Below are 23,749 nucleotides of genomic sequence, written 5' to 3'. Positions count from 1 at the left end.
CCACTTTGTCACACTCCCATTGTTGTGCCTCACAAGTTACAGCCATGATGGCATAAATGATCACAACAAAGAATTTTGAGATACTCTCTAAAACAATAGCTCTCCCAAATATTTTGTTCCACTTATTCAGAGTCTGAAAAAAACACATATTTCTATTTGAGGATTACAAAGACCATGGTCTTAAAAGGTCCTGCTAAAACTTTGTTGAAAACAGTTTGAACTTTAACAAAAATCTCAGAGATGAGTGTCATGTTTTCCACTAAGAAATGATCTTTCAACATAATCCTTTATTATTATTCGTTTCCAACAGCAGAATATTCAACTGTCATTATTATTTAGCACTGGACTAAGAGTAGTTGTAAATTGTACCAGTGAAAATAGAGTTTATTAAAAGTTAAAGTTAAAGTACCACTGATAGTCACACACACACTAGGTGTGGTGAAATTACTCTCTGCTTTTGACCCATCCCCTTGTTCCACCCCCTTGGAAGTGAGGAGAGCAGTGAGCAGCAGGAGTGGCCGCTCTCGGGAATCATTTTGGTGATTTAACCAACCAATTCCAACCCTTGATGCTGAGTGCCAAGCAGGGAGGCAACGGGTCCCATTTTTATAGTCTTTGGTATTCACTTAAATAAATAACATCAGTTTGTAAATAGTTCTACACAGATTTGTATGTTGCTTAAAATCAAGAAGCAAACAGGAGTGTCTTTTTACTGCACTTTTGCGTTTAACTAGCAATACGCATGCGCGGTAAAAGTCAACCAATCAACGCAGCATATGCTACTTCCTGTTTACATGGGCTCAAAAGTTGTAAAACTCCAGAGGTGTTCAGCATGTAAAGTTCGCAACGTGCAAATCTAATATTTCTCTCCTTGCTTATCATTAATTCAGTATCCACCAAGTGTACTTCGTTTATTGCACTTCCTGGTTGGTTGCAGGAGCAAGTGCGCATTGCGACAGCGTCACCGCCGTATGGCACTTCCTGTTTACACCAGGACCCAAATCATATATATATATATATATATATATATATATATATATATATATATATATATATATATATATATATATATATATATATATATATATATATATATATATATATATATATTATTTTTTATTTTTTTAAAAAACCTTTATTTTTAATATGCAACATATAATCAAGAAATAATAAAAATCAATACAGGTACAGAAATAGTACAAAAACAGTACAAAACAGCGCCAGGGGGTTGTAAACTCAATGAAGTAACTAAAATAGAATGCAATATATATATATATATATATATATATATATATATATATATATATATATATATATATATATATATATATATAACAAAATGTAAAGCCATAGGCTCACACAAGTTCCGTAAATAATCCAAATTTGGATCAGAGCATCATAGTTTTCACAGCTTTTTAGTTGTTAGAGGTAGAAAGCGTTTTAAAGTAGAGTTCTAATTCTTTTTTAAAGCGCCCAAATCATAATATTTGAGCAGTTTTCACCATTTCAGGCGTTCAAGTTCAATATTTACATGTAACTCAATTTAACAAAAGGAGCATGAAGTAATACATGTTTACCTTTAAAAATAAAAGTCTCAATCAATCCAAAAAAAAAGGCTATGTCAGCAGCACCAGTAAACCGTACAAAATAGTTGCATTAATTGTAAGCATAATCCGTGTCAAAGAAAACATTACCAAATAAAAGATATTGAGAGCACAGTAAAGTTCCTCCTTGACAGCAAAACATCTGGAGCTCACCGTGTATCACTACCATTAAGTCACATTTAAAGGCAATATTATTCGACGGTTATGCCAATAGTCTGAGCCATACATGTGCTATTACGATTTTATGCCACTAGAGGTCACCATTGCAATGCTACTCTTGTTTATTGGCAGCAGAATTGGGCGATACTGCAAACTGTGCTATCGGTCCAATAGAGGCTTTGCAGTCACGTGGTTTTATCACGTGACTTTGTGTCACGCCGCCATCTTGCCGGTCAACCGGTCAGCTCGTTCCTACGTGTTCGTACAGATTCAGTTTGATTTCTGCGCTACATTTTCACCGATTTCATCCGAATTATGGCTGATTTGCTATCCAATGAAGTTGTGCATTTAGATGAAGAGTCCAAGAAACGTTACCGAGAGAAGTTGAACCTTGTTGGCACAAGGGATCCGTACCTTTTACCAAGCAAGTTACCAGCATCGGCTAATTTTATTATTAAATGCTTGTGTAATTTTGCCTTTATTATTATTATTTTTTACCGTGATAATATTATTAAATGCTTCTGTAATTTTGCCTTTATTATTATTATTTTTTACCGTGATTATAATCAGAATACCGTGCAAGACAATGATTTTTAGGCATACTAAAATATATTTTCAATAAACAGACATTTAACTCGATATTGGACAGATTAAATGATATCAACACACCAATGCAATTTCCTTTTATTACATAACACGTTTGAGCAAAATCAAGTTGATACTGTAAAATAATTCAACAAGACGCAATTCACGCAACTATTCAAATCATTGTAACCGAGGGTTTTTAAATGTCGCCTATACTGTATAAAACTACAAAATAACAAACACGGAGGCTCCAGTTTACACGAGGACCACTTTATTTTTCTTCTTTCAAAAACCACCGCTTCACTACAACATGTCATCACTTCCGCTCTTGGCGCCTTCAAAATAAGAGCTCAAGGCATATACTGTAAAACAGCTTATAACAGGAACTTAACATCTTAAAGAGGCAAGCCCATAAAAATAGGTTACATACCTCCCCTCCTACAAAAAGAAACATCCTCGTTTCAACACCATAACAGAATAAGTGCAAAAACAACACAGGCAGTTAAAACACAGGAGTTAACCCACACAATAAAAAAATATATGCATGTTCCCCTCACACCACTGCACACTCACGCATGCCACACTATTCCCGCGTACACCAGAAAATTCTGATACACCATAGCATCCAGACATACTATACACATATGAAACATGTGCCATCACAGTAAGAACATATTGAGTGACCTTGACAACCTCCAACCGAAAGCCCAACTTTTGTTTAATTTTCCTTCTATTTCTAAACAGCTAACCAAAAGTGACAAAGTCCTTGAAACTAACTGGTTGTCTCACATTCCTCCCAGAACGAGAAACAGTCTGTAGTGGCTCTCTGGTGCCTGTAATCCGAACAGTCCCTGTGTCACCAGAGGTCAGCGGCTCGTCAGCCCCAGCACCCCCCTCTGGCGACCCCTCGTCCAGCAATGAGGGAGCCTGACTAGGAGAAGCAGGCATGCCATTTGAAAAACCAGCAGCCATCGGTAGTGTGTATGGTTTCAGTCTATCATAATGGACGACCTGTCTCCGTCCATCAAACTCCAAAGGGTTGCCAATATGATAGGTGAGTCCAGGTTTCCCCTTGAGAGTCCAACACACACAGGACCCTGTAGGGCCCCTTCCAGTGGGGAGAAAGTTTCATCCTGTCCTCTGTCGGATTACGTAGCCATACCAGATCCCCTACTGCATACGGCCGGTGACGCACAGCTCCATCATAGTACAGATTTTGCTTCTCGTGAGCGTTGGCGCCACCTTGCCTGGCACCAGCGAAAGCAGTCTCCAGCCTCTCTGCTAAAGAGGCCACAAAGTCAGCATGAGAAAGAGGCAAGTCCGAGCGCACCAGGTGAGACGGCACCAACACATCCACTGGAACACGAGCCACCCGTCCGTGAAGTAGATAGTACGGACTGTAGTTGGTGCAGGCATGCACAGATGTGTTATAGGCGAAAGCCACCTGTTTCAGATAATCATCCCACTCACCACCGCAGGCGAGCAACGATTTGGCAAGCTGGTCGATCAGAGTGCGGTTAAAGCGTTCAACCATTCCGTCCGATTTGGGATTATAAGGTGTAGTGCGTGTCTTTTTAATTCCCAGGAGCTGACACATTCTTTGAACAATCTCAGCTTCAAACTGCCGCCCCTGATCACTATGAATCACTTCAGGAACACCATGCACGATCACATAGTCATCGAACAAACACTGTGCTACCGACTGTGCTGTTTGCTTAGAGAGAGCATACAAATTCACAAATTTGGTAAAGTAGTCTTCCACTACTAACACGTATCTATTTCCTTTAAAAGTCACTGGCAGTTCAAGAATGTCCGTTGCCACTCTCTGGAGTGGCCGAGTTACATGGACGCTCCCCATCGGTGCCCGAAGCTTAGGCACCGGGGCCTTGTGGATTTGACATGGGATGCACTGTTCACACCACCGCTGAATATCTTTGAACATTAACGGCCAGTAGCAAGTTTCCCTTGCATGTTCCCACACTCGTTCCACGGAAAAATGTGCCGATGTAGAGCCCCCATGTAGATGCTGCAACACATCAGAGATAAGTGAGGAGGGCATAACAACCTGACACAGAGCATCTCCGGTTAGGGGAGAGTTCACCGTCCTGCAAAGTAGTCCATTAACAACAGCGAGGCGGGGATATTCAGTCCATAATTTTCGAAGCCACCTAGAGCTACCTCTCATCTGCCCCTTATATGGCCGAGAGCCACTTCTCTCCATCCAGTCCAACACCCGATTAATATCTGGGTCGGCCCGTTGTAGCCCCCTCATTTCCGTTCCGTCATGTGAAAGTGCATGTTTGAATGACAAGTCCTGCGTCCCACTGTCCTTTTCCACACGCCGCTCCCCTGTATGGAGGTCAGAGGTCGGTGGGTTTCCCGTGGGTGTTTGTAGCAGTTGAGTGACTGGTTGGGGAACGCTGGGCTCTATATCTGAGCCTATAACATTCACTTGTGTAGTTGTCTCACCTGTGTTTACCACACTAGGCTCAGGGTCTTGAGGACGCCGTGAGAGTGCATCAGCGTTAGTATGCCGTTTGCCGTCCTTGTGCTGCATACTCCAGTTATAAGTAGAGATGTCCGATAATATCAGCCTGACGATATTATCGGCCGATATATGCGTTAAAATGTAATATCAGAAATTATCGGTATCGTTTTTTTATTATCGGTATCGTTTTTTTTTGTTTTTTTTTAATTAAATCAACATAAAAAACACAAGATACACTTACAATTAGTGCACCAACCCAAAAAACCTCCCTCCCCCATTTACACTCATTCACACAAAAGGGTTGTTTCTTTCTGTTATTAATATTCTGGTTCCTACATTATATATCAATATATATCAATACAGTCTGCAAGGGATACAGTCCGTAAGCACACATGATTGTGCGTGCTGCTGGTCCACTAATAGTACTAACCTTTAACAGTTAATTTTACTAATTTTCATTCATTACTAGTTTCTATGTAACTGTTTTTATATTGTTGTACTTTCTTTTTTATTCAAGAAAATGTTTTTAATTTATTTATCTTATTTTACTAATTTTTAAAAAAAGTACCTTATCTTCACCATACCTGGTTGTCCAAATTAGGCATAATAATGTGTTAATTCCACGACTGCATATATCGGTTGATATCGGTATCGGTTGATATCAGTATCTGTAATTAAAGAGTTGGACAATATCGGAATATCGGATATCGGCAAAAAGCCATTATCGGACATCCCTAGTTATAAGGGTCCAGTTCCAGTATCCATCTTGCTCTGCGTCCCGTGGGATCCTTGTCAATGGACATGCCACGCAGGCCCAGCAGAGGCTTGTGATCACTTATGATGGTAAAGGCAGCTGATCCTATGTAATGTCTGAATTGCCGTGTAGCCCACACTACGGCCCACAGCTCTCTGTCAAATGTAGACCAGCGCTTTTCTGGGGAACTGAGTGCTTGGCTAGCGTATGACACCACACGCTCCAGTCCGTCCTTGTCCTGAGCCAACACCGCCCCCACTGCTTCCAAAGAGGCATCTGTGTACACTTTAAAAGGGATGTTAAAATCAGGCATGGTGACAACTGGAGCAGATGAAAGCACCCCCTTCAGGTACTCAAAGGCTGTGTCACACTCACTTGTCCATTTAAAAGGTGTGTCTTTGCAGGTGAGGCGGTGCAGAGGGGCTACACACTGGGCAAAGTTTTTAACAAAGCGTCTGTAGTAAGAGCAAAGGCCCACAAAGGCTCTCACTTCGGTTGGGTTCTGTGGTGTGGGCCAGGTTCTGACTTTGTCTGTGTTTCGAGGGTCGGGCTGTAAGCCGTGGCGAGAAACAACATGTCCCAGGAACACTACATGATCTCGAGCCAGATAACATTTCTTATGATTCAGCCTGAGGCCAGCTGCATGGATCCTGGAGAAAACTTCACCCAAACTGGTGAGATGGGCTTCAAAGGTGGGGCTGTATATTAAAACGTCGTCAAGGTACACCATACACACTTGCCATGGGAGCCCTCTGAGCACCAGCTCCATCATGCGCTAAAAAGTTGCAGGTGAGTTAGTAAGGCCCATTGGCATAGACCGCCACTGGTAGAGGCCCCGGCCCGTGGTGAAGGCAGTTTTCTCCCTGTCTCCCTCAGCGACCTCGACCTGCCAATATCCGTTCGTGACGTCCAACATGCTGAACCACAGGGAGCCCGCCAGCGCATCCAGGGTCTCATCCACCCTGGGGAGCGGATGAGAATCTTTCACGGTTACACTGTTCAGACGACGATAATCAATGCAGAATCTCCACTCACCATTCTTCTTCTTTACAAGGACCACAGGCGAGGCTCATGGGCTGCAGCTTTCCTCAATCACCCCGTCCGCCAACAGGGCAGTCACCTGCCTGTCTATTTCCTCTCTCTTTTCTGGTGAAGTCCGGTAGGCGCGCTGCCGCAAAGGAGGATGATCACCGGTCTTGATGTGATGTTGGATAATGGTGCATCTGCCAGTCCCCCCTTTTGACGGGTTAAATATCCCCTGATGCTCGGCCAGCAGTGCAGCCGGTTGTGCTTTCTGTTGCTGACTAGCAGAAGACTCCTCCAGTGACACAACAGGCACTTCACTGGATGAAATGGTAGAGACAGTCTCGGTTGGACCCTGAGGAAGTGTCACAATCTCCGCCTCATCCACGGAGAAAAACTCCCCCAGGTGCATGCCTTCTCTCAGTATAATGTCCTGATCTGTAGGGTTCAACACACGGGCTGTGGTAACCCCGTCTTTTACAGATGTCACTGTGTGAGCTATGACACACTCACTTTTGCCTTTAAGGTTGGGTGATAAGTAACCCACAAAGTCAGGAAGTTGATCAACGGGCCCAGGTGGGGACACACTCACAGGCACCAACATCTCGCTGAGGGGGGGCAGTGTCACGACAGTGGCGATGGAAACAATACAACACTCCGGGATCAGGTCTTTGCCACTCAGGAGTGGAAGTACAGTGTCTCATAGGTGTAGTTTGCCACAGGCATAATCCAGAAGGGCGTGATTTGCGACAAGAAAGTCCAAGCCCAGTAGGGCTGTTTGTGTGGACCCCCTAATAACATGGAAAACCTGCTGCCGGGAGGTCTTCTCCAGATGCAGAGTCACTGTTATAGTGCCCAGTGTGTCGAGCAACCGTCCATTCACCGCCCGTGCAGCAATAAAATCCGCCTTTAAGGGTCGCTTGTGCAGGGCTGGAACAGACATGCGGAAGTTGTCACTGATAAACGACTCGGTTGCTCCTGAATCGATCAATATGTTAATTTCAGTCCCTTCAATGCTTCCCCTCACATATGAGGTTCGCTGTTCTGTCTTGTCTGGTGTCATTGCATTGCTCATGGAGGGGATAAACATCCCTCCCTCCATAGGGCCCATAGGTTCTGTAGCTGATGTTTGGGCTGCAACATCAGCTACATCTCTTTTCCCGACTGGTTTGTTGCGTCTTCCCCCCTGGGGGAGAGAAAATGCACACCTCGCCGTCTCTGTGTTTCCTCATTAGAGGGGCTTCTAGTAGGTCTTGGACCCCGCCAACTTGGGGAGTTGGCTCGGTTGTTGTAGGGGCCCCAATAGTCCTGTTTCTCCCTCGGCCCTCCTTCTGCGCGCCGCTCGCGCCAGCCACGGTCAGGTGAACGCCCTCTCTGTTCATAGCCACGGTCAGGTGAACGCCCTCTCTGTTGACCCCATGGGCGAAACGGACAGCCTTGCTCCCCACAAGTACACTGACACTGACTTCCACGTACTGGATGAGGTGCTCGCCGTTCATCTTTCCAGTGGCTGGATCGCAGTCGGGTGTTTTCCTCTGCCATTCGTTTAATTTCCATCCTCATTTCCCTCATATCTGCCGTAAATCTGTCCATAGTCCTATACAACCCACCGCCATCATCAGATATGGAGTGCACCATGGCCGCTGTACTGCTTTCAGTGGGAGGTGGGCGTACCTGTGTGCTGACATAGTCCATCTTTAGGGCCTCTCTGGACATCTCACACCGGCCAGCGATGGTCAGGGCTTCCTCCAAATCAGTCGCTCCCTGCTCATGACATTTAGCTCTCAGAGCTGGGTCGAGTCCAGTCAAAAATCTGCGAAATTTCTCCTCTTTCTGGGCTATATCACCGTAGCCTGGGAATGCCTCTTGAACTAGCTTGCTTATGTCTGCTGCATATACTTCCAGACTCTCTCCGGGAGCACGTAGGCGGGCAGAGATGTTTGCTCTGAAACAGTCTAGGAAACTTTTTTGTCCGAAAGCCTCCTGCAATTTCTCTTTCACCTGATCGTAGTCCACCTGAACGGCAGCTGGCAAGCTATCCCATAGAAGAAAAGCAGCCTTTGTCAGCCGCGTGGGTAAAATCCTCACCAGTTCATAATCAAAGCTACTGCCCGTGCCTCCAACCAGCGACTTCACTGCTACTTCATATTGCCTGGCCAAGCAGGGGAAACTTTGTTTTTCCTCACCGGAAAATGGCTGCGGGAGTTAAATTTTTACATTGCTGGCGAACGATCTGTCTCCACGTTGCTCTCTGTAGCTATAGTCCAGCGGGTCCTCGCCTTTATTCCACATTGCAGCAGCAAGATGAAATAAGTCTTCGTGCTTTCTGACAAGACGAAGCTACGCCGTTGCTAGCTGCGGCTAACTGAGATGAAGCTAACTGACTCTCAGAACTTTGCAGTAATTAGACGTCTTTCTTTTGCGGGACCTTAATCCCACCGCTGCCACCAATGTAACCGAGGGTTTATAAATGTCGCCTATACTGTATAAAACTACAAAATAACAAACACGGAGGCTCCAGTTTACACGAGGACCACTTTATTTTTCTTCTTTCAAAAACCACCGCTCCACTACAACATGTCATCACTTCCACTCTTGGCGCCTTCAAAATAAGAGCTCAAGGCATATACTGTAAAACAGCTTATAACAGGAATTTAACATCATAAAGAGGCAAGCCCATAAAAATAGGTTACATCATGTTCTCGTGTTTTGTTTCTGTATTTGTTAACTTGAAATGTTAATGCACCGAAAGTATCAAATGTATTTGAACATCGATACAAGAAGAGCATGCACGGAATAGGCACCGATCCCGTGGGCGCTTCGGGCCCGAGCACCCACAGACAATTTGATTGATTGATTGAGACTTTTATTAGTAGATTGCACAGTACAGTACATATTCCGTACAATTGACCACTAAATGGTAACACCCGAATACGTTTTTTCAACTTGTTTAAGTCGGGGTCCACTTAAATGTATTCATGATACAGATATATAGTATATCCCACGTGGGTTCTCGGCATTGTATTATTAGTATATATTATATACTAATAATACAATGCCGAGAACCCACGTGGGATCGATGGCAACTTTTAATCTTTAAAATAATTTTTGAAAAATCAATCTTGTTGTAGTTCATTTTGTAGCGAGTTTGGTCCGTTTTACAAAATAATAAAGCCATATGGGATATTAACTTCGCTGAACGAAAGGGGCAAGCGGTAGGAACTGGTTGAATGAACGTCTTTTTTTATATACTATATAAACACACACCGAGCTCCCACTGACAGACTTGTAGATTGGCGCCTATATGTGTGACCACTAATCTCAAAATAGTATCGAACCGACACAGATGCGAACCTGGTATCGATATATTCGGTACTTGTATCGATCCACCCACATTTAATTCCCAGTGTGCAAATATCAGCACACAAACAAACCACTGCGTTATTTTTTTTTTCAGTCGTGATTTACAATCAGAGCCAGGTTCTGTTTTGTTAGAATCCGTGAAGTGTTTTCTCTCCGTCACAAGTGCGTGTCAGTGGGTGCGTGTCACTGGTGCAGTGTAAACACACTGCGGTATGAACTAGTTAGGTAAACATGGGCTCTCACGTAACATGTCTTTTTGATCCGTGGAACGGACGCTGCGTCACTTCTTGAGTCCGGCCATGACTGACGAGCTAACCGAGGCGGGGGGCACAACTCGGACCTGCACTTCCTCCTCCGGCAGCACCGCGTCCGGTGGGGGTGCGTCGCCTCGGCCTGCAGCCGCCAGCAGCGAGCGGCTCTCCGTGCCGAAGAGCAGCGTGTGCTCCCGCTCGTACTTCGTGGTGGTGATGGTGTTCTTCCACGTCTACATCGTCAACGTGATCGCGCTGCTCCTCTACGTGCACTACAGCAGCGGCCAGGAGGACGCATCTGGGCCGCCGGGTCGTGACGCTGCTCAGGGCGAGCATCATCAGCAGCATCCTCAGCAGCAAGCAGGGTCCCAGCGTCTGCCATCGAGCACGCAGTCCCATGGTGACGTTTCTCTCCCACGCGTGGAAGGCGTCCGAGTGAGTACTGCACAAAAAAAAGATGCTCCATCAGCGTATTTTCCCGCAAACATTCGATAATCCCCTTCCTGTGATTCACACCTGCCAGGTGGGACACGTTCAGAAGCTGTCATTGGTGCCTAATAAAGTCCACGAAATGACAACTTTGAGCCTAAAACCGCTGCTATTTGGTAAGCACTCTAATGTAATATCACCAGTCTAAAACTAAATGTGTATTATTGTGCTTTGAGCTCTTATAATATTTGTTAATAATGTTTAAAAAAAACAAGGAATGTAAACACAAACCAGACAGAATGAGTGGAATCAAATCCCACTAATTATTTTTTTATTAACAAAAGGTGATATCATTGTTTAATTTGCATAATTTCATGTGTTTCCAACACCCTTCACGGGTCGTTCTGAACACCTTCTCCTCTGATTTGTAACACAGTGACTAGTTCCAGCAGCAACAACACTCCCTGACTTACGACAAAGCAAGCTAAGGAGCTAACGCGTCAACAAGGGTTGTGGTCAGGGCTGCCCCTTCTTATACGCACATCTACCATTGTGCGTGAAGAAGTGCATGTAAAATATCAATAAATGAATGACAGGGTACACTGTATTAAATTTGACCGCAAATATATTCCTAGCCCCTTCCTGCTCCGTCACCGATAAGAATACAACAGAACATTTCAATTGTCTTCCCTCGTGTTTTTTATTCGATCCCTGGTTGTAATTGTGTCAGGAGGGTTTGCGGTGCTAGTTGATGTAAAATGTGTTAATGTTACACAAAACAAATGTATTATTGAACACATTTATATACCATTAATTAGTTTTAACTTGGCATTACTGGACGGTAGTTAGGACCTAGCTTATTCCAACTTGTTACACAGCATACATCCTGCACACAGTGACTTCATGCTCAGCGCATAGCTTCAAAGTTTCAAATTAAAAGCATGGCAGTATTAACTCTGTCAATCAGTGCTTCTGTGCCAAGCAAAGGTAAAGATCCTAAAGTTGGCAAAGTGTTTTTTTTTTAAATATAATATTTTATTTGGTACCCTGAAGATTTATGCAAGCAAAAGACAGGACGTCTTTCATGGAAGACAGGAGGTGAAAAGAGAGACAGATGGCAAGTTGTGAAATAATCAATTCCTTGAAGTCTACGTTGGTGCCATCCATCCATTTTCTACCGCCTATCCCTTACGGAGTCGTTTGAGGGCTGGAGCCTATCCCAGCTGCACTTAGGTGGAAGGCAGAGTACACACTGGACAAACCGCTAGACAAGCATAAATAAGTTTAACCCCAAAACAAACGCCATAAAACAAGTGGAGTAGAACAAGTTAAAAAGCTGCATAAAATTAAATGCTGCAGTCACATAAAGGCTGCTAAGCCTAAAACAAATGCAAAAGAAAAATGCTTCAAATGTCAAAAAACACACACAAACCCCAACATCACTTGCATGGGAGAAATGTTGCAAGTTTACAGAATTAGCAATACTAGCAGGAAGTTACCGATATTAACAAACAATTAACCAAGCTACCAGGAAGTTAGCTACGTTACCAGGAAGTTACTAAGGACTATAATGGATTAGATTTATATAGCGCTTTTCTAGACACTCAAAGCGCTTCACAGAGAAGTGAGAACCCATCATGCATTCACACCTGATGGTGGTAAGCTACTTTCGTAGCCACAGCTGCCCAGGGGTAGACTAAACGATAAGTTTGTACCTTCTGCCATCACACGCTTAAATAAGGCTATCACGTGGTGATTTTATTTATTTATTATGCCATAGCCCTTTAATCACAATTATTTTGTTTATTAGGTATTATATTGGTATTGTTCTACAGCAGTGGTACTTAACCTTGTTGGAGGTACCGAACCCCACCAGTTTCATATGCACATTCACCCTTCTTTAGTGAAAAAGAAAAGTTTTTTTTCCAAATTCAAGACAAAGTTATATGTTTTTGGTAACACTTTAGTATGGGGAACATATTCTAAGTAACAAAGACTTAATTTTGAGTTATTTGGACACTAGGAGAACATATTCTAAGTAATAAAGACTTAATTTAGAGTTATTTGGTTAGGGTCAGGGTTAGAGGGTTAGGGTTATAATAAGGCCATGCCGAATAAGGCATTATTAAGTACTTAATAATGACTAGTTAAGAGCCAATATGTTACTAATTTGCATGTTAATAAGCAACTAATTAATGGTGAATATGTTCCACATACTAAAGTGTTACCATGGTTTTTTTACTGGTGCATAAAATGAACCGTGCATGAACATCACCTTGTTCAAACAACAAAACCAACACAGTGCATAAACTCACAACAAATTACACACCTGCAAATCAGTCAGCTGTTGCTGTATCCGTAATACGGCGACAGGGAGAAGTTTGTATTTACACGATGAGTCGGGTGTGTTTTGACCTCCACCGAACCCCTGAGGCCGACTCACCGAACCCCTAGGGTTCGATCGAACCCAGGTTAAGAACCACTGTTCTACAATGTGCGTGCATACTGGTGATCGTTTGTGTTTTTTTTTTAAATGTTTCTATATTTTATATGATTTGTGTTTGCTTGTTTCATTCTGTCTTGACACTGAATTACAAATGTCTGCACAACTATTTTACTCCGTATACCATTACAGAAACCCTGACCTTAAAAAGAGGATGTCCATCAGGTTGTTGGCATTTGCAGCATTTGTCTTGTTGCATTTGTTTTGTGTTTCGGGTTCGCGATACGGACGATGGATCAAGACCTGAGCAGTGTTGTTTGTGCAGAGATCCCCGGGTTCTTGTCCGAGGACGAGTGTCGCGTGGTGATGCAGCTGGCTCACCTAAAGGGTCTCACGGAGAGTCAGCTGATGGTGCAGGACGGCCAGGAGGAGCTGGCCAAGGAGCTCAACCTCAGCCCGGAGGAGATCTTCAACCTCCTGGACATCAACCAGGATGGACAGCTGCAGCTGCATGAGGTGTCACTGTGGGTGCATGAGTGACATGCAGCACTTCAGCATTGATGGATTTCATGCGCCTCTCGCAGATACTGACTCATTCCCGGGTGAGGGACGGCATCTGGCTCACGCCGGAGAACTTACAAGAGATCTACGCCGGGCTCAAAGTCGACAAAGATGAGAACGGTAAGAAGTCACTGGATTTTTTTTTGCTCTCAGTGTAAACATATCCACTGACAAATGATGCATGTGTTTTAATGCGCGGAAGGTTTGCTGAGTTTAGAGGAGTTCCGGCTTCTGAGCGCAGACGCCTTCCAGCGCTTTCTGCTGCAGCGAGGAGTGGAAAGGAGTCAGCTGGTGAGGAACAGTCGGCACACTTGGCTGTACCAAGGCAGAGGGGCGCATCAGGTCCTTCAAGACATTAAGGAAAGGTGAGGAAGACATGACTTTCTTCTTGTATGATAGGAAATACAATTGGAAATACTTTAGAGTAGTCAGGGTGCAGTTTGTACGGAATATGATCGTAGTGTAAGTAAGTGGCAACAAAAGTGAGTAGAAACACAGTAGTGGTAGCGTCAGTCATGTATGTGTACAAGTGTGTATACATATATATATGTGTGTATATATATATATATATATACTTGTATATACTTGTATGTGTATGTGTATGTGTATATATATGTGTGTGTATATATATATATATATATATGTATATACAGTATATATACAGTATATGTGACGGCGTAGCGAAGTTGGTAGAGTGGCCGTGCCAGCAAACGGAGGGTTGCTGGTTACTGAAAACTTCATGAATGTTTTTGTGTTCCAATCAAAAAAATAAGAGTTGTAGAAATTATTGGAAACTCAAGACACCCATGACATTATGTCCTTCACAAGCGTATGTAAACTTTTGACCATGACTGTATATATATATATGCGTGTGTGCGCGCGCACGTATCCCGGCCTGGAGAGCTCATGTCGATGTGTCTCTGAGCAAGACACCAAAATGCTCCTAATGGGTTGCCTTGAATGGCAGCTTCCGCCATCAATGGTTGATTTATATAATGTTGTAAAGCACTTTGGGTATTTTCCAAGTATAGTAAAGCACTATTGAATACAGACATTTACAATTTATATGTACACTGTAAATATATATATGTCTCTATATATAAATATATATATTTAACCTGTATTATTAATGCACATTTAATGATTTTGTAGAAAAAAAAATCTTCGGGTGGTAGAGCGGTCGTGCCAGCAACTTGAGGGTTCCTGGTTCAATCCCCAGCTTCCGCCATTCTAGTCACGTCCGTTGTGTCCTTGAGAAAGACACTTCACCCTTGCTCCTGATGGGTCGTGGTTAGGGCCTTGCATGGCAGCTTCCACCATCAGTGTGTGAATGGGTGAATGTGGAAATAGTGTCAAAGCGCTTTGAGTACCTTGAAGGTAGAAAAGCGCTATACAAGTATAACCCATGTACCATAACCATACGGCATATTTTTCCACCGTATTCATTACAATGTGTTTGTCTTCGATGGAACGCCCTGCCAGCACGTTGCCCCTACTAGCTAAGGCTCGCCATATGCACGCAGCTGGAAGAGGTGTTATATATATGCCTGGGATGCCTCTGCACCAAAGCGTACAACTGTAATGTTTATTATTCTTTTACTCCAAAGAGTGACTCGTCTTACACGGCTGCCGTCCACTTTGGTGGACCTGAGTGAGCCGCTGCAGGTGGTCCGCTACGAAGAGGGCGGGCACTACCACGCTCATCACGACAGCGGCCCCGTCTATCCCGAAACCGCCTGTACTCACACGCGTCTCGCTGCCAACGCCTCCACCCCTTTTGAGACGTCCTGCAGGTAAGGCCGCTGGACTCGTGCATCTATCTTTTTTTTGTATTCCACACACACTGTCTGCTAAGTGTGTGTTTGCACCACTTCAGGTACATCACTGTTCTCTTCTACCTAAACTCTGTTGACGGGGGCGGGGAGACCGCATTCCCTGTGGCAGACAACAGGACATTTGATGAAGTGGTGCGTAATGTCGGACTGGAAACATCTTTCATATCGTGCTTGTTTGTCAGCATGAGGCTCAGAAAAAGATGTCCTACCAGGGGCTCTAGCGTATTTATTTTTCTTTTAGTGTCTCATCCAGAATGGCGTGGATTTGATGGACACGAGGAGGAACTGCGAAAAGAGTAACCTGAGGGTGAAAGCTACCAAAGGAAAAGCAGTTTTTTGGTACAACTACCTTTCTGATGGAAAAGGTATGAAATGGGTCATGGGATGTGGGGGAAGTGATCACGGCGCCGCTAGAAATAAATTGTCTGCGTTAGCGCTTATAATAACATTATCACTAATACTTGGTTAATATTCAAATCACAAAATGTAAATGGAGTATTGATGGCGGTTTTTAAATGGTAATTTATTGGATTTTATGGGCAAAATAGAGGAGCTCCCATTTAGCTCTGCTTTAATCAGAATTTGAATTACCTTTATATACAAGTTAGAATGCATAAAAACAAAATTAATTCGTCATCATGTCTTTCATAATGATTGTGAATGATAGGCATAGTTCCAAAAAAGTGCAGTTCCCCTTTAAGTACGGTGACTGAAAGGAGCCAACATGCAGCAGCGTCCGAACGCTCCAAACAAAAAGCAAAAAAGACACAATTAAGGTTTTTTTTATTTCATGTTTAAAATTATTTCCATTGACAAAACATGACAAAACTACACAAAAGCAACACATACAAAAACATTTTATTGAAAATGTCATTTTTAATCCCCCATTGAGCTTAACAAACTGATACAATCATTTATATTTAGTTTTCAATTGGATTTAAAAGTGTCATGTTCTTTTCAGTATTAAAATCATGCAGTACCATTTCACAACTTTTGCTTTTTCCTCCAAGATTGCCTTGCTCCTGAAATGGTTTGTAAAACTCCCCAAAATGTAATTAGTATTGGATAAACACATTTCAGGTTGAAGTATTTTTAATAGATTGGCTTTTGAAAGTGTAAAAATATTACTACGTAATATATTTGCTAGGGGTGTCCTGATCCAATATTCATATCAGATTATATTGGCTTGCATCTAAAATCTCCACGTGTTTACTTGTACAAAGCTGGACAGCCAGTTAACATCTAAATGTCCTCCAAGCACACAAGGTTGGTCGTTTCTTCTGTTTTATATAGGCTACTAGGAGCTAGCAGCTACACAACAGCTAAGCACACAATACCACACAAGCTAGACATAGGTAATAAGTGCCCTTCAAAAACAGCACATTTGTCAATATAAACAAGTATAAAATTATCATAGTTGCATATTACTTACACATACAAAGTATCCAAGGCAGAACTGTATTAGGAAATATCCAGTAACAAACGTGTCTGCATCTTTTAACTTGCTGCGTCATAAGCTTAACTTAATTAGTGTGACCATTAGGTGTCATCCAAACACAATTACTACGCCACTTCAACTTAAAGAGCATATAATATTATTCCAGACACATAATAATAAATAGGTTAGTGTTTTTCATTCCTACTATTGTTACTGTTTGACTAATTTCATTTGATCAAACCCTTTCTAACATTTAACACTATAATAATACAGGTATGTATGATTTGTGCTGATCCAATCAATATTGGTATTGAAAGAATTGTATCGGGACACCCCTATTTGTTATTATTATTATGATGATTGTCTATAGAAACACATCTCATTGTGTGGAAAAGTACAAACATGTCCACACTGACATTTAAGATGTGTGCTGGTGTGCCAAAATATTTGGCAAGTGAGCCTATGCATTTACAAGCAAAAGTGCAAAATAGTTTTTTCCACCCCTGCAGGATGGGTCGGAGAGCAGGATGAGTACGCTCTGCACGGGGGCTGCGTGGTCACCCAAGGCACAAAGTGGGTCGCCAATAAATGGATCAACATTGATCCTGATTACCAGCGCCAGGCTCGCTACCAACAGCTGGTGTCCCAACAGCCAGAGGATGAGGATGAGGATGGCCTAACATTGCATTTCGACATCCATCAAGAGTTGTAGCACATCACACCCCTCCCACGCACAATACATTTGGGACCCCCCTGTGTGGCAGCAGGCACCATTTGTTCAGGGAATGAGGTCACAGTGGGTTTATATGCAACTTCTGAGGCACTTTTGTCAAATTTTGCTTGGGTATTTTTATCCTGTGATTTGATTAATCTACCTTGTACAGTTTAACTTCCCCTTTTAGGAATGTTGCACTAAATAAACTCATCCAAAGGAGAGCCAAAAAATACAAATAATTCATTTTGCATGAAGTAGCAATACTAGCTCTGAAAAATTGCACTTAAATGAGATTGCTAATTAAACAATTTTAGTACAACTTGTTATTGCTTCAATGACCAAAAAAAAAAGGACACACAGTCAGTGTGACGCATGTTGCCTTGTCTTCGCTCCTTGAATCCTTTATTTTTGATTGTAGTACACTACAGTAGGTATTGAGATGTTCTATTTTAGACATGTTTTGTTTTTCTAACGTTCTCTTATTTCCCACATGTAATAAAGTTCAATCAACCTTCTGTGTCTTGTTTGGAATTTATCAGTGACATTATCAAAGCGCATGGATGTATGCTCCATACGGTGTGTGTTGCATTAGTTTAATAAACGTGCAAATACTTGCACTAAATGTTGCATCAGATATTAGGAGGTCTTTTCCACCTTCTGCACGTCCTAAAGTTTGGTGCTTCCGTCCATATCCTGTAAGCAAAGAGTTTATTCACAGGTCAGGTAAGTATCCGGGTCACACTTTTTAAAACAGTGAGAGCTGACCCAATGTCATTTCAGAATTCTCCACTCTAAAACAATGAAACTTCTTGTTTAATAATATATTCAATAAAGTTATTTGATCCAACATAACAGTAAAAAAAAAAAAACATAAAAAATGCTGCTCTGTCTGCTATGGAGTCTTCTAGCACAGTGTTTCTTAACCTTATTGGGCATTGTTGAGCAGCGAGCGCTCCCTAAAGGGCTGCAAAAAATGTTTCTCAGCTTTAGTCCTTATGGACCGCAGTGGTAATCAGTTGTTATACACTTTTCCACCATTTGTGGCAGTAATAACAAGATCACACAAACAGAAGAAGTCTGGCGCTAAAGTCATAAAGAAGCTTATTAAGAGCAAAAAGTATGACTAAAGTGGTGAAGCTGTAATTTAATTTGCACTTTAATTGTATTGACAGTTTAGTTAGGAAACATATTCATTACTAATTTAGATTATTTATTGTATGTAAATTAATTTTTCGTACCTATTTTTCTAATAATCCTGCATGACCTGAGCCTAAAATTAATGTGTTAAAGTAATAGATATAATTTTTGAATATGATTAAAATCAAGAGTAAGATTTCAAATTCAGAGTTAATATGTGAGTGGGCCTCCGTGGAAAAGTTGGGCCCCGAGGTCAAAAAGGTTAAGAATCACTTTTCTAGCAGATGTTGTCTGTCCGGTCTTTGTTCTGGTCTTTTAGGCTCCACTCCTTGAGTCTAACTCTGTAATTTGTCCAGGTTTGTTTATTGACAGTGTGCATTTTCCCTTTTTTGCAGTATTCTTGGACTCCTATATGACTGGTATGACATAACTCCCATGTGCATTAAAATCAAAATCCCTTAAAAACACACCTAAATATTCACTCTTCAAACTGTGTTAGCTGTATACCTAATAACTTAAGAATGATTTGTTATAATGTAAGTGTTTAACTTCATTGTCTAATGCAGTGGTCCTCAAACTAAGGCCCTCGGGCTGTATCCAGCCCGCCAGCGTCCACAATCTGGCCTGCGGGACGTACAAAGTTAAAGGAAAAAAATATATATATATGTATATATATTTTCCATGTCCTATCCAGTCGCTGAGGCAAATCATATTGTTGATGAAGATGCCCATATCTTAAGTACAGATGTACGTTACAATAGAGAAGTGTAGAATACTTCTCTTGTTGCCTTATTTGCATTTGACTTTATGTTGTTGGGATATATTTAGTGTTTGGCACAGACGGACAGGAGCAGGAGGGGATAGAGAGAAGAAGAAAAGAATAAGACACAGGGGAAATTGTGGGGACAAGACAAAAAACTAATTAAATTAAAAAATATACATGTATTCCTTTCTGTTGAGCTTTTACCCTATCTTACTAAAGCAGTTACAGTAACACGCTACATGTTATGTTATGGTATGAATGCACTCAACTGTAATGTAAACACAGACGTGAAGCTCCTCCCTCTGCTAGTTGCAAAGCACGCCAGTGTGCATTCGCTCCAGTGATGTTGTCTCACGCCGATTAAAGATAAAATGTTCTTGTGACTTGTCATTGCATTGGATATCGGATTTCCATATTGTTACCTTTTTTTTGTGCATTTCTGCTAGCTATTTCCCCGCTTATGGCTCAAAAGTGACTGGACGCAGTGGACGCCATTAAACTTCCTCACACTACGGAATCGCCCGAGGGTCAAAAATGAGGCATGCGCGCTAATTGTGCGATTAAAAAAAAGAGTGCCGTTAAAAGGAATTCATAGTTAACGCGTTATTATCCCGTGAACTTATATATATATATATATATATATATATATATATATATATATATATATATATATATATATATATATATACACACACACATATATATGTATATGTGTGTGTGTGTGTGTGTATATGTATGTATATATTTGGGCTGTGTGTATGTGTATATGTATATATATATATATATATATATATACAGTATATATGTTGAAGCAAGAGCAAAAGATGTTTCCATGTTATCACAATGGAAGCTAGCTGTAAGTACAGCATTGGTAGCGTTGACATTTTTTAGAGATTCTCCAAAAATTAAAAAAGATGAATTGTCAGGACTTAGGTGTACATAGTACCTACTGTATATTGATAGGCACTAGCTTTAGAATTTTGCCCACCATGTTGAGATTGAGCACTTTAGCGAACATTTGAGATGTTCCTATGTTTTGGCACAATTATCCACACAGGTTGTTAGTATGCTGGCTGTTAGCATTTCCATTCCAAAAATACAGTTGTGCCTCTCCAATTCACGCCTTCAAATTTGTGGCTTCACTATATCGTTTTTTTAAAGGGGAACTGTTATGCAAAACCAACTTTTCTTACCTATTGGTACCTGTTATTATGTATCTGTTCCGAAAATGTTAAATTAAACAATGGAGGCACAGTGGATATATTTATATAACAATCTTGCCTTCCTTCATACTTCCTCCAAATGAGTCATTTGTAATTTGCCCCATTTGTGACGTTTTTCCCCATTGTTGATGTCAGCGGATATTTCCATATATGGTGAAGTTTTACCCAAAGAGCTTTGCGCGAGTCCATCATTGTAGTAAATAAGTTCCTTCTTTTTCTCTATTTTCTTGTTGTAGTGCAGACTGGCTTGTACATGCACACATACCCTCTGCTGTTGCCATTTCTAATACAAAGTACCATATTTTTCAGATTATAAATCGCAGTTTTTTTCATAGTTTAGCCATGGGTGCGACATATACTCCGGAGCGATTTATGTGTGAAATTATTAACACATTACCGTAAAATATCAAATAATATTATTTATCTAATTCTCGGAAGAGACGAAGCAAATGTCAGCAATCGTCACACACACGTCAACCAATAAGAAATCGGCGGGGGAGGGTCATGGCAGAAGTGCATTGTGGGTCATGGGATGCTAACTGCTATATGCTACTGCCGTAGCTATTAAAATGGATAATTTCAACAATGGCGGTAACTTATAAAAACTAAAAAGGGCTGAACAAAAATGGCACCGAAAAGGAAATCATATACTGCAGATTACAAGCTGGACGTAGTGAAATATGCAGCAGAAAGCGGCGATTGAGCAGTAGAAAGAAAGGACGCTAGCGGCACATACCAAGAGCGACAACAAGGAAGAAAATGTCATCGGATTTAGCGATCAGGGGTGACAGATTGTTTGGTAAACGTATAGCATGTTCTATATGTTATAGTTTTTTGAATGACTCTTACCATAATATGTTACGTTAACATACCAGGCACATTCTCAGTTGGTTATTTATGCGTCATATAACGTACACTTATTCAGCCTCTTGTTCACTATTCTTTATTTATTTTAAATTGCCTTTCAAATGTCTACTCTTGGTGTTGAATTTTATCAAATACATTTCCCCAAAAAATGCGACGTATACCGTATTTTTCGGAGTATAGGTCGCACTGGCCGAAAATGCATAATAAAGAAGGAAAAAAAACATATAAATCGCACTGGAGTATAAGTCGCATTTTTTGGGGAAATTTATTTGATAAAACCCAACACCAAGAATAGACATTTGAAAGGCAATTTAAAATAAATAAAGAATAGTGAACACATTTGAAAGGCAATTTAAAATAAATAAAGAATAGTGAACAACAGGCTGAAGAGGTGTACGTTATATGACGCATAAATAACCAACTGAGAACGTGCCTGGTATGTTAACGTAACATATTATGGTAAGAGTCATTCAAATAACTATAACATATAGAACATGCTATACGTTTACCAAACAATCTGTCACTCCTAATCGCTAAATCCGATGAAATCTTATACGTCTAGTCTCTTACGTGAATGAGCTAAATAATATTATTTGATATTTTATGGTAACGTGTTAATAATTTCACACATAAGTCGCTCTTGAGTATAAGTCGCACCCCCGGCCAAACTATGAAAAAAACTGTGACATATAGTCCGAAAAATACGGTATGTTTTTTTCCTTATTTTTTATGCATTTTCGGCCGGTGCGACGTATACTCCGAAGCGACTTATAATCCGAAAAATACAGTACCATATAGTTCAAATTAATATCTGTTATACTAAAAACTACCATATTTTTTGTAGTATAAATCGCTCCGGAGTATAAGTCGCACCGGCCAAAAATGCATAATAGAGAAGGAAAAAAACATATATAAGTCGCACTGGAGTATAAGTCGCATTTTTGGGGGAAATGTATTTGATAAAACCCAACATCAAGAATAGACATTTGAAAGGCAATTTAAAATAAATAAAGAATAGTGAAAAACAGGCTGAATAAGTGTACGTTATATGACGCATAAAATAACCAACTGAGAACGTGCCTGGTATGTTAACATAACATATTATAGTAAGAGTCATTCAAATAACTATAACATATAGAACATGCTATACGTTTACCAAACAATTTGTCACTCCTAATCGCTAAATCCAGTCTCTTACATGAATGAGCTAAATAAGGCTGAAACGACGCGTCGACGTAGTCGACGTCATCGGTTACGTAAATACGTCGACGCCGTTTTTGTGCATCGACGCGTCGCATATTTACGTCACACTACCGTCATGGCGGACCGCAAAGCAGACGATCAAAGCAGACGATGCGAGCGGTGCGAGCGAGGGGGGAAAAGCATGCCAAAAGTGGTCAAATGTGTGGGAGTATTTCAATAAACGGCCTAATAATGTTGTTGTATGCACACTGTGTCGAGCGGAAATGGCCTATCATAGCAGCACAACGGCTATGAACGAACATTTGAAAAGAAAACCATCAACTAGTCAATCGTCCGCGCGAGCATACGTTGTCATCATTACACAAAAACATGAATGTGTCATTTGTATCTGCTAGGGGTGTAACGGTACGTGTTTTGTATTGAACCGTTTTGGTACGGGGCTTTCGGTTCGGCACGGGGGTGTACCGAACGAGTTTCTAAGCTAAAGCTAACTTTAGCTGCTAACGTCTTACCAAGCTGCTTCGCTCCTCTGCCTCTGTCTCAGCACACAGCATTGTCCCACCCACACAACCATCTGATTGGTACACACGCAGCATTATCAGCCAATCAGCAGTGTGTATTCAGAGCGCATGTAGTCAGCGCTTCAGCGTGGAGCAGATAGGTGTTTAGCAGGTGAGCATCAGGCAGCGGACTCTCCCCAAATGATAATAAACACCTCCCAGTCAACTACTAGTAACATCACTATGAGCCCGTTGACCTTCTAGAAATATAAACTGCAGCTCAGCTCACTCGCAGTCCCGGCTTGAGGTGAAGGCTAATTACCTCTCAGTTCCAGCCACATCGACCCCTTCTGAGCGCCTATTTTCAGCTGCTGGGAATATTGTAAACAAGAAAAGAACCAAACATGT

The 23,749-nt window shown here is 41.6% G+C and overlaps 2 protein-coding genes across 4 annotated transcripts in view; one reads left to right on the top strand and one right to left on the bottom strand.

Annotated features, from left to right (window-relative positions):
* Positions 1 to 9,665: 9,665 nt before the first annotated feature.
* p4htmb (prolyl 4-hydroxylase, transmembrane b) lies at positions 9,666 to 18,163 on the top strand. Its single transcript, XM_062051824.1, has 9 exons — positions 9,666 to 10,662; positions 10,751 to 10,832; positions 13,425 to 13,615; positions 13,684 to 13,780; positions 13,863 to 14,025; positions 15,268 to 15,453; positions 15,537 to 15,627; positions 15,737 to 15,860; positions 17,443 to 18,163. The coding sequence occupies exons 1-9, from the start codon at positions 10,276 to 10,278 to the stop codon at positions 17,643 to 17,645; spliced, it is 1,524 nt and encodes a 507-aa protein (XP_061907808.1). The 5' UTR covers positions 9,666 to 10,275; the 3' UTR covers positions 17,646 to 18,163.
* Positions 16,269 to 23,749, bottom strand: part of slc26a6l (solute carrier family 26 member 6, like) — a 38,600-nt gene continuing 31,119 nt past the window's right edge. For all 3 annotated transcript variants that reach the window (XM_062051812.1, XM_062051805.1, XM_062051820.1), the window contains one exon: positions 16,269 to 18,341. In XM_062051812.1, coding sequence (XP_061907796.1) covers positions 18,315 to 18,341 — 27 coding nt within the window. In that variant the 3' untranslated portion in view covers positions 16,269 to 18,314. The remainder of the gene's footprint in view (positions 18,342 to 23,749) is intronic.

Source organism: Entelurus aequoreus, linkage group LG01 (genome assembly GCF_033978785.1).
Source record: "Entelurus aequoreus isolate RoL-2023_Sb linkage group LG01, RoL_Eaeq_v1.1, whole genome shotgun sequence".
Taxonomy (NCBI): domain Eukaryota; kingdom Metazoa; phylum Chordata; class Actinopteri; order Syngnathiformes; family Syngnathidae; genus Entelurus; species Entelurus aequoreus.
The sequence above is the reverse complement of the archived record's forward strand: the minus strand, read 5'-3'. Positions and strand labels throughout refer to the sequence as shown.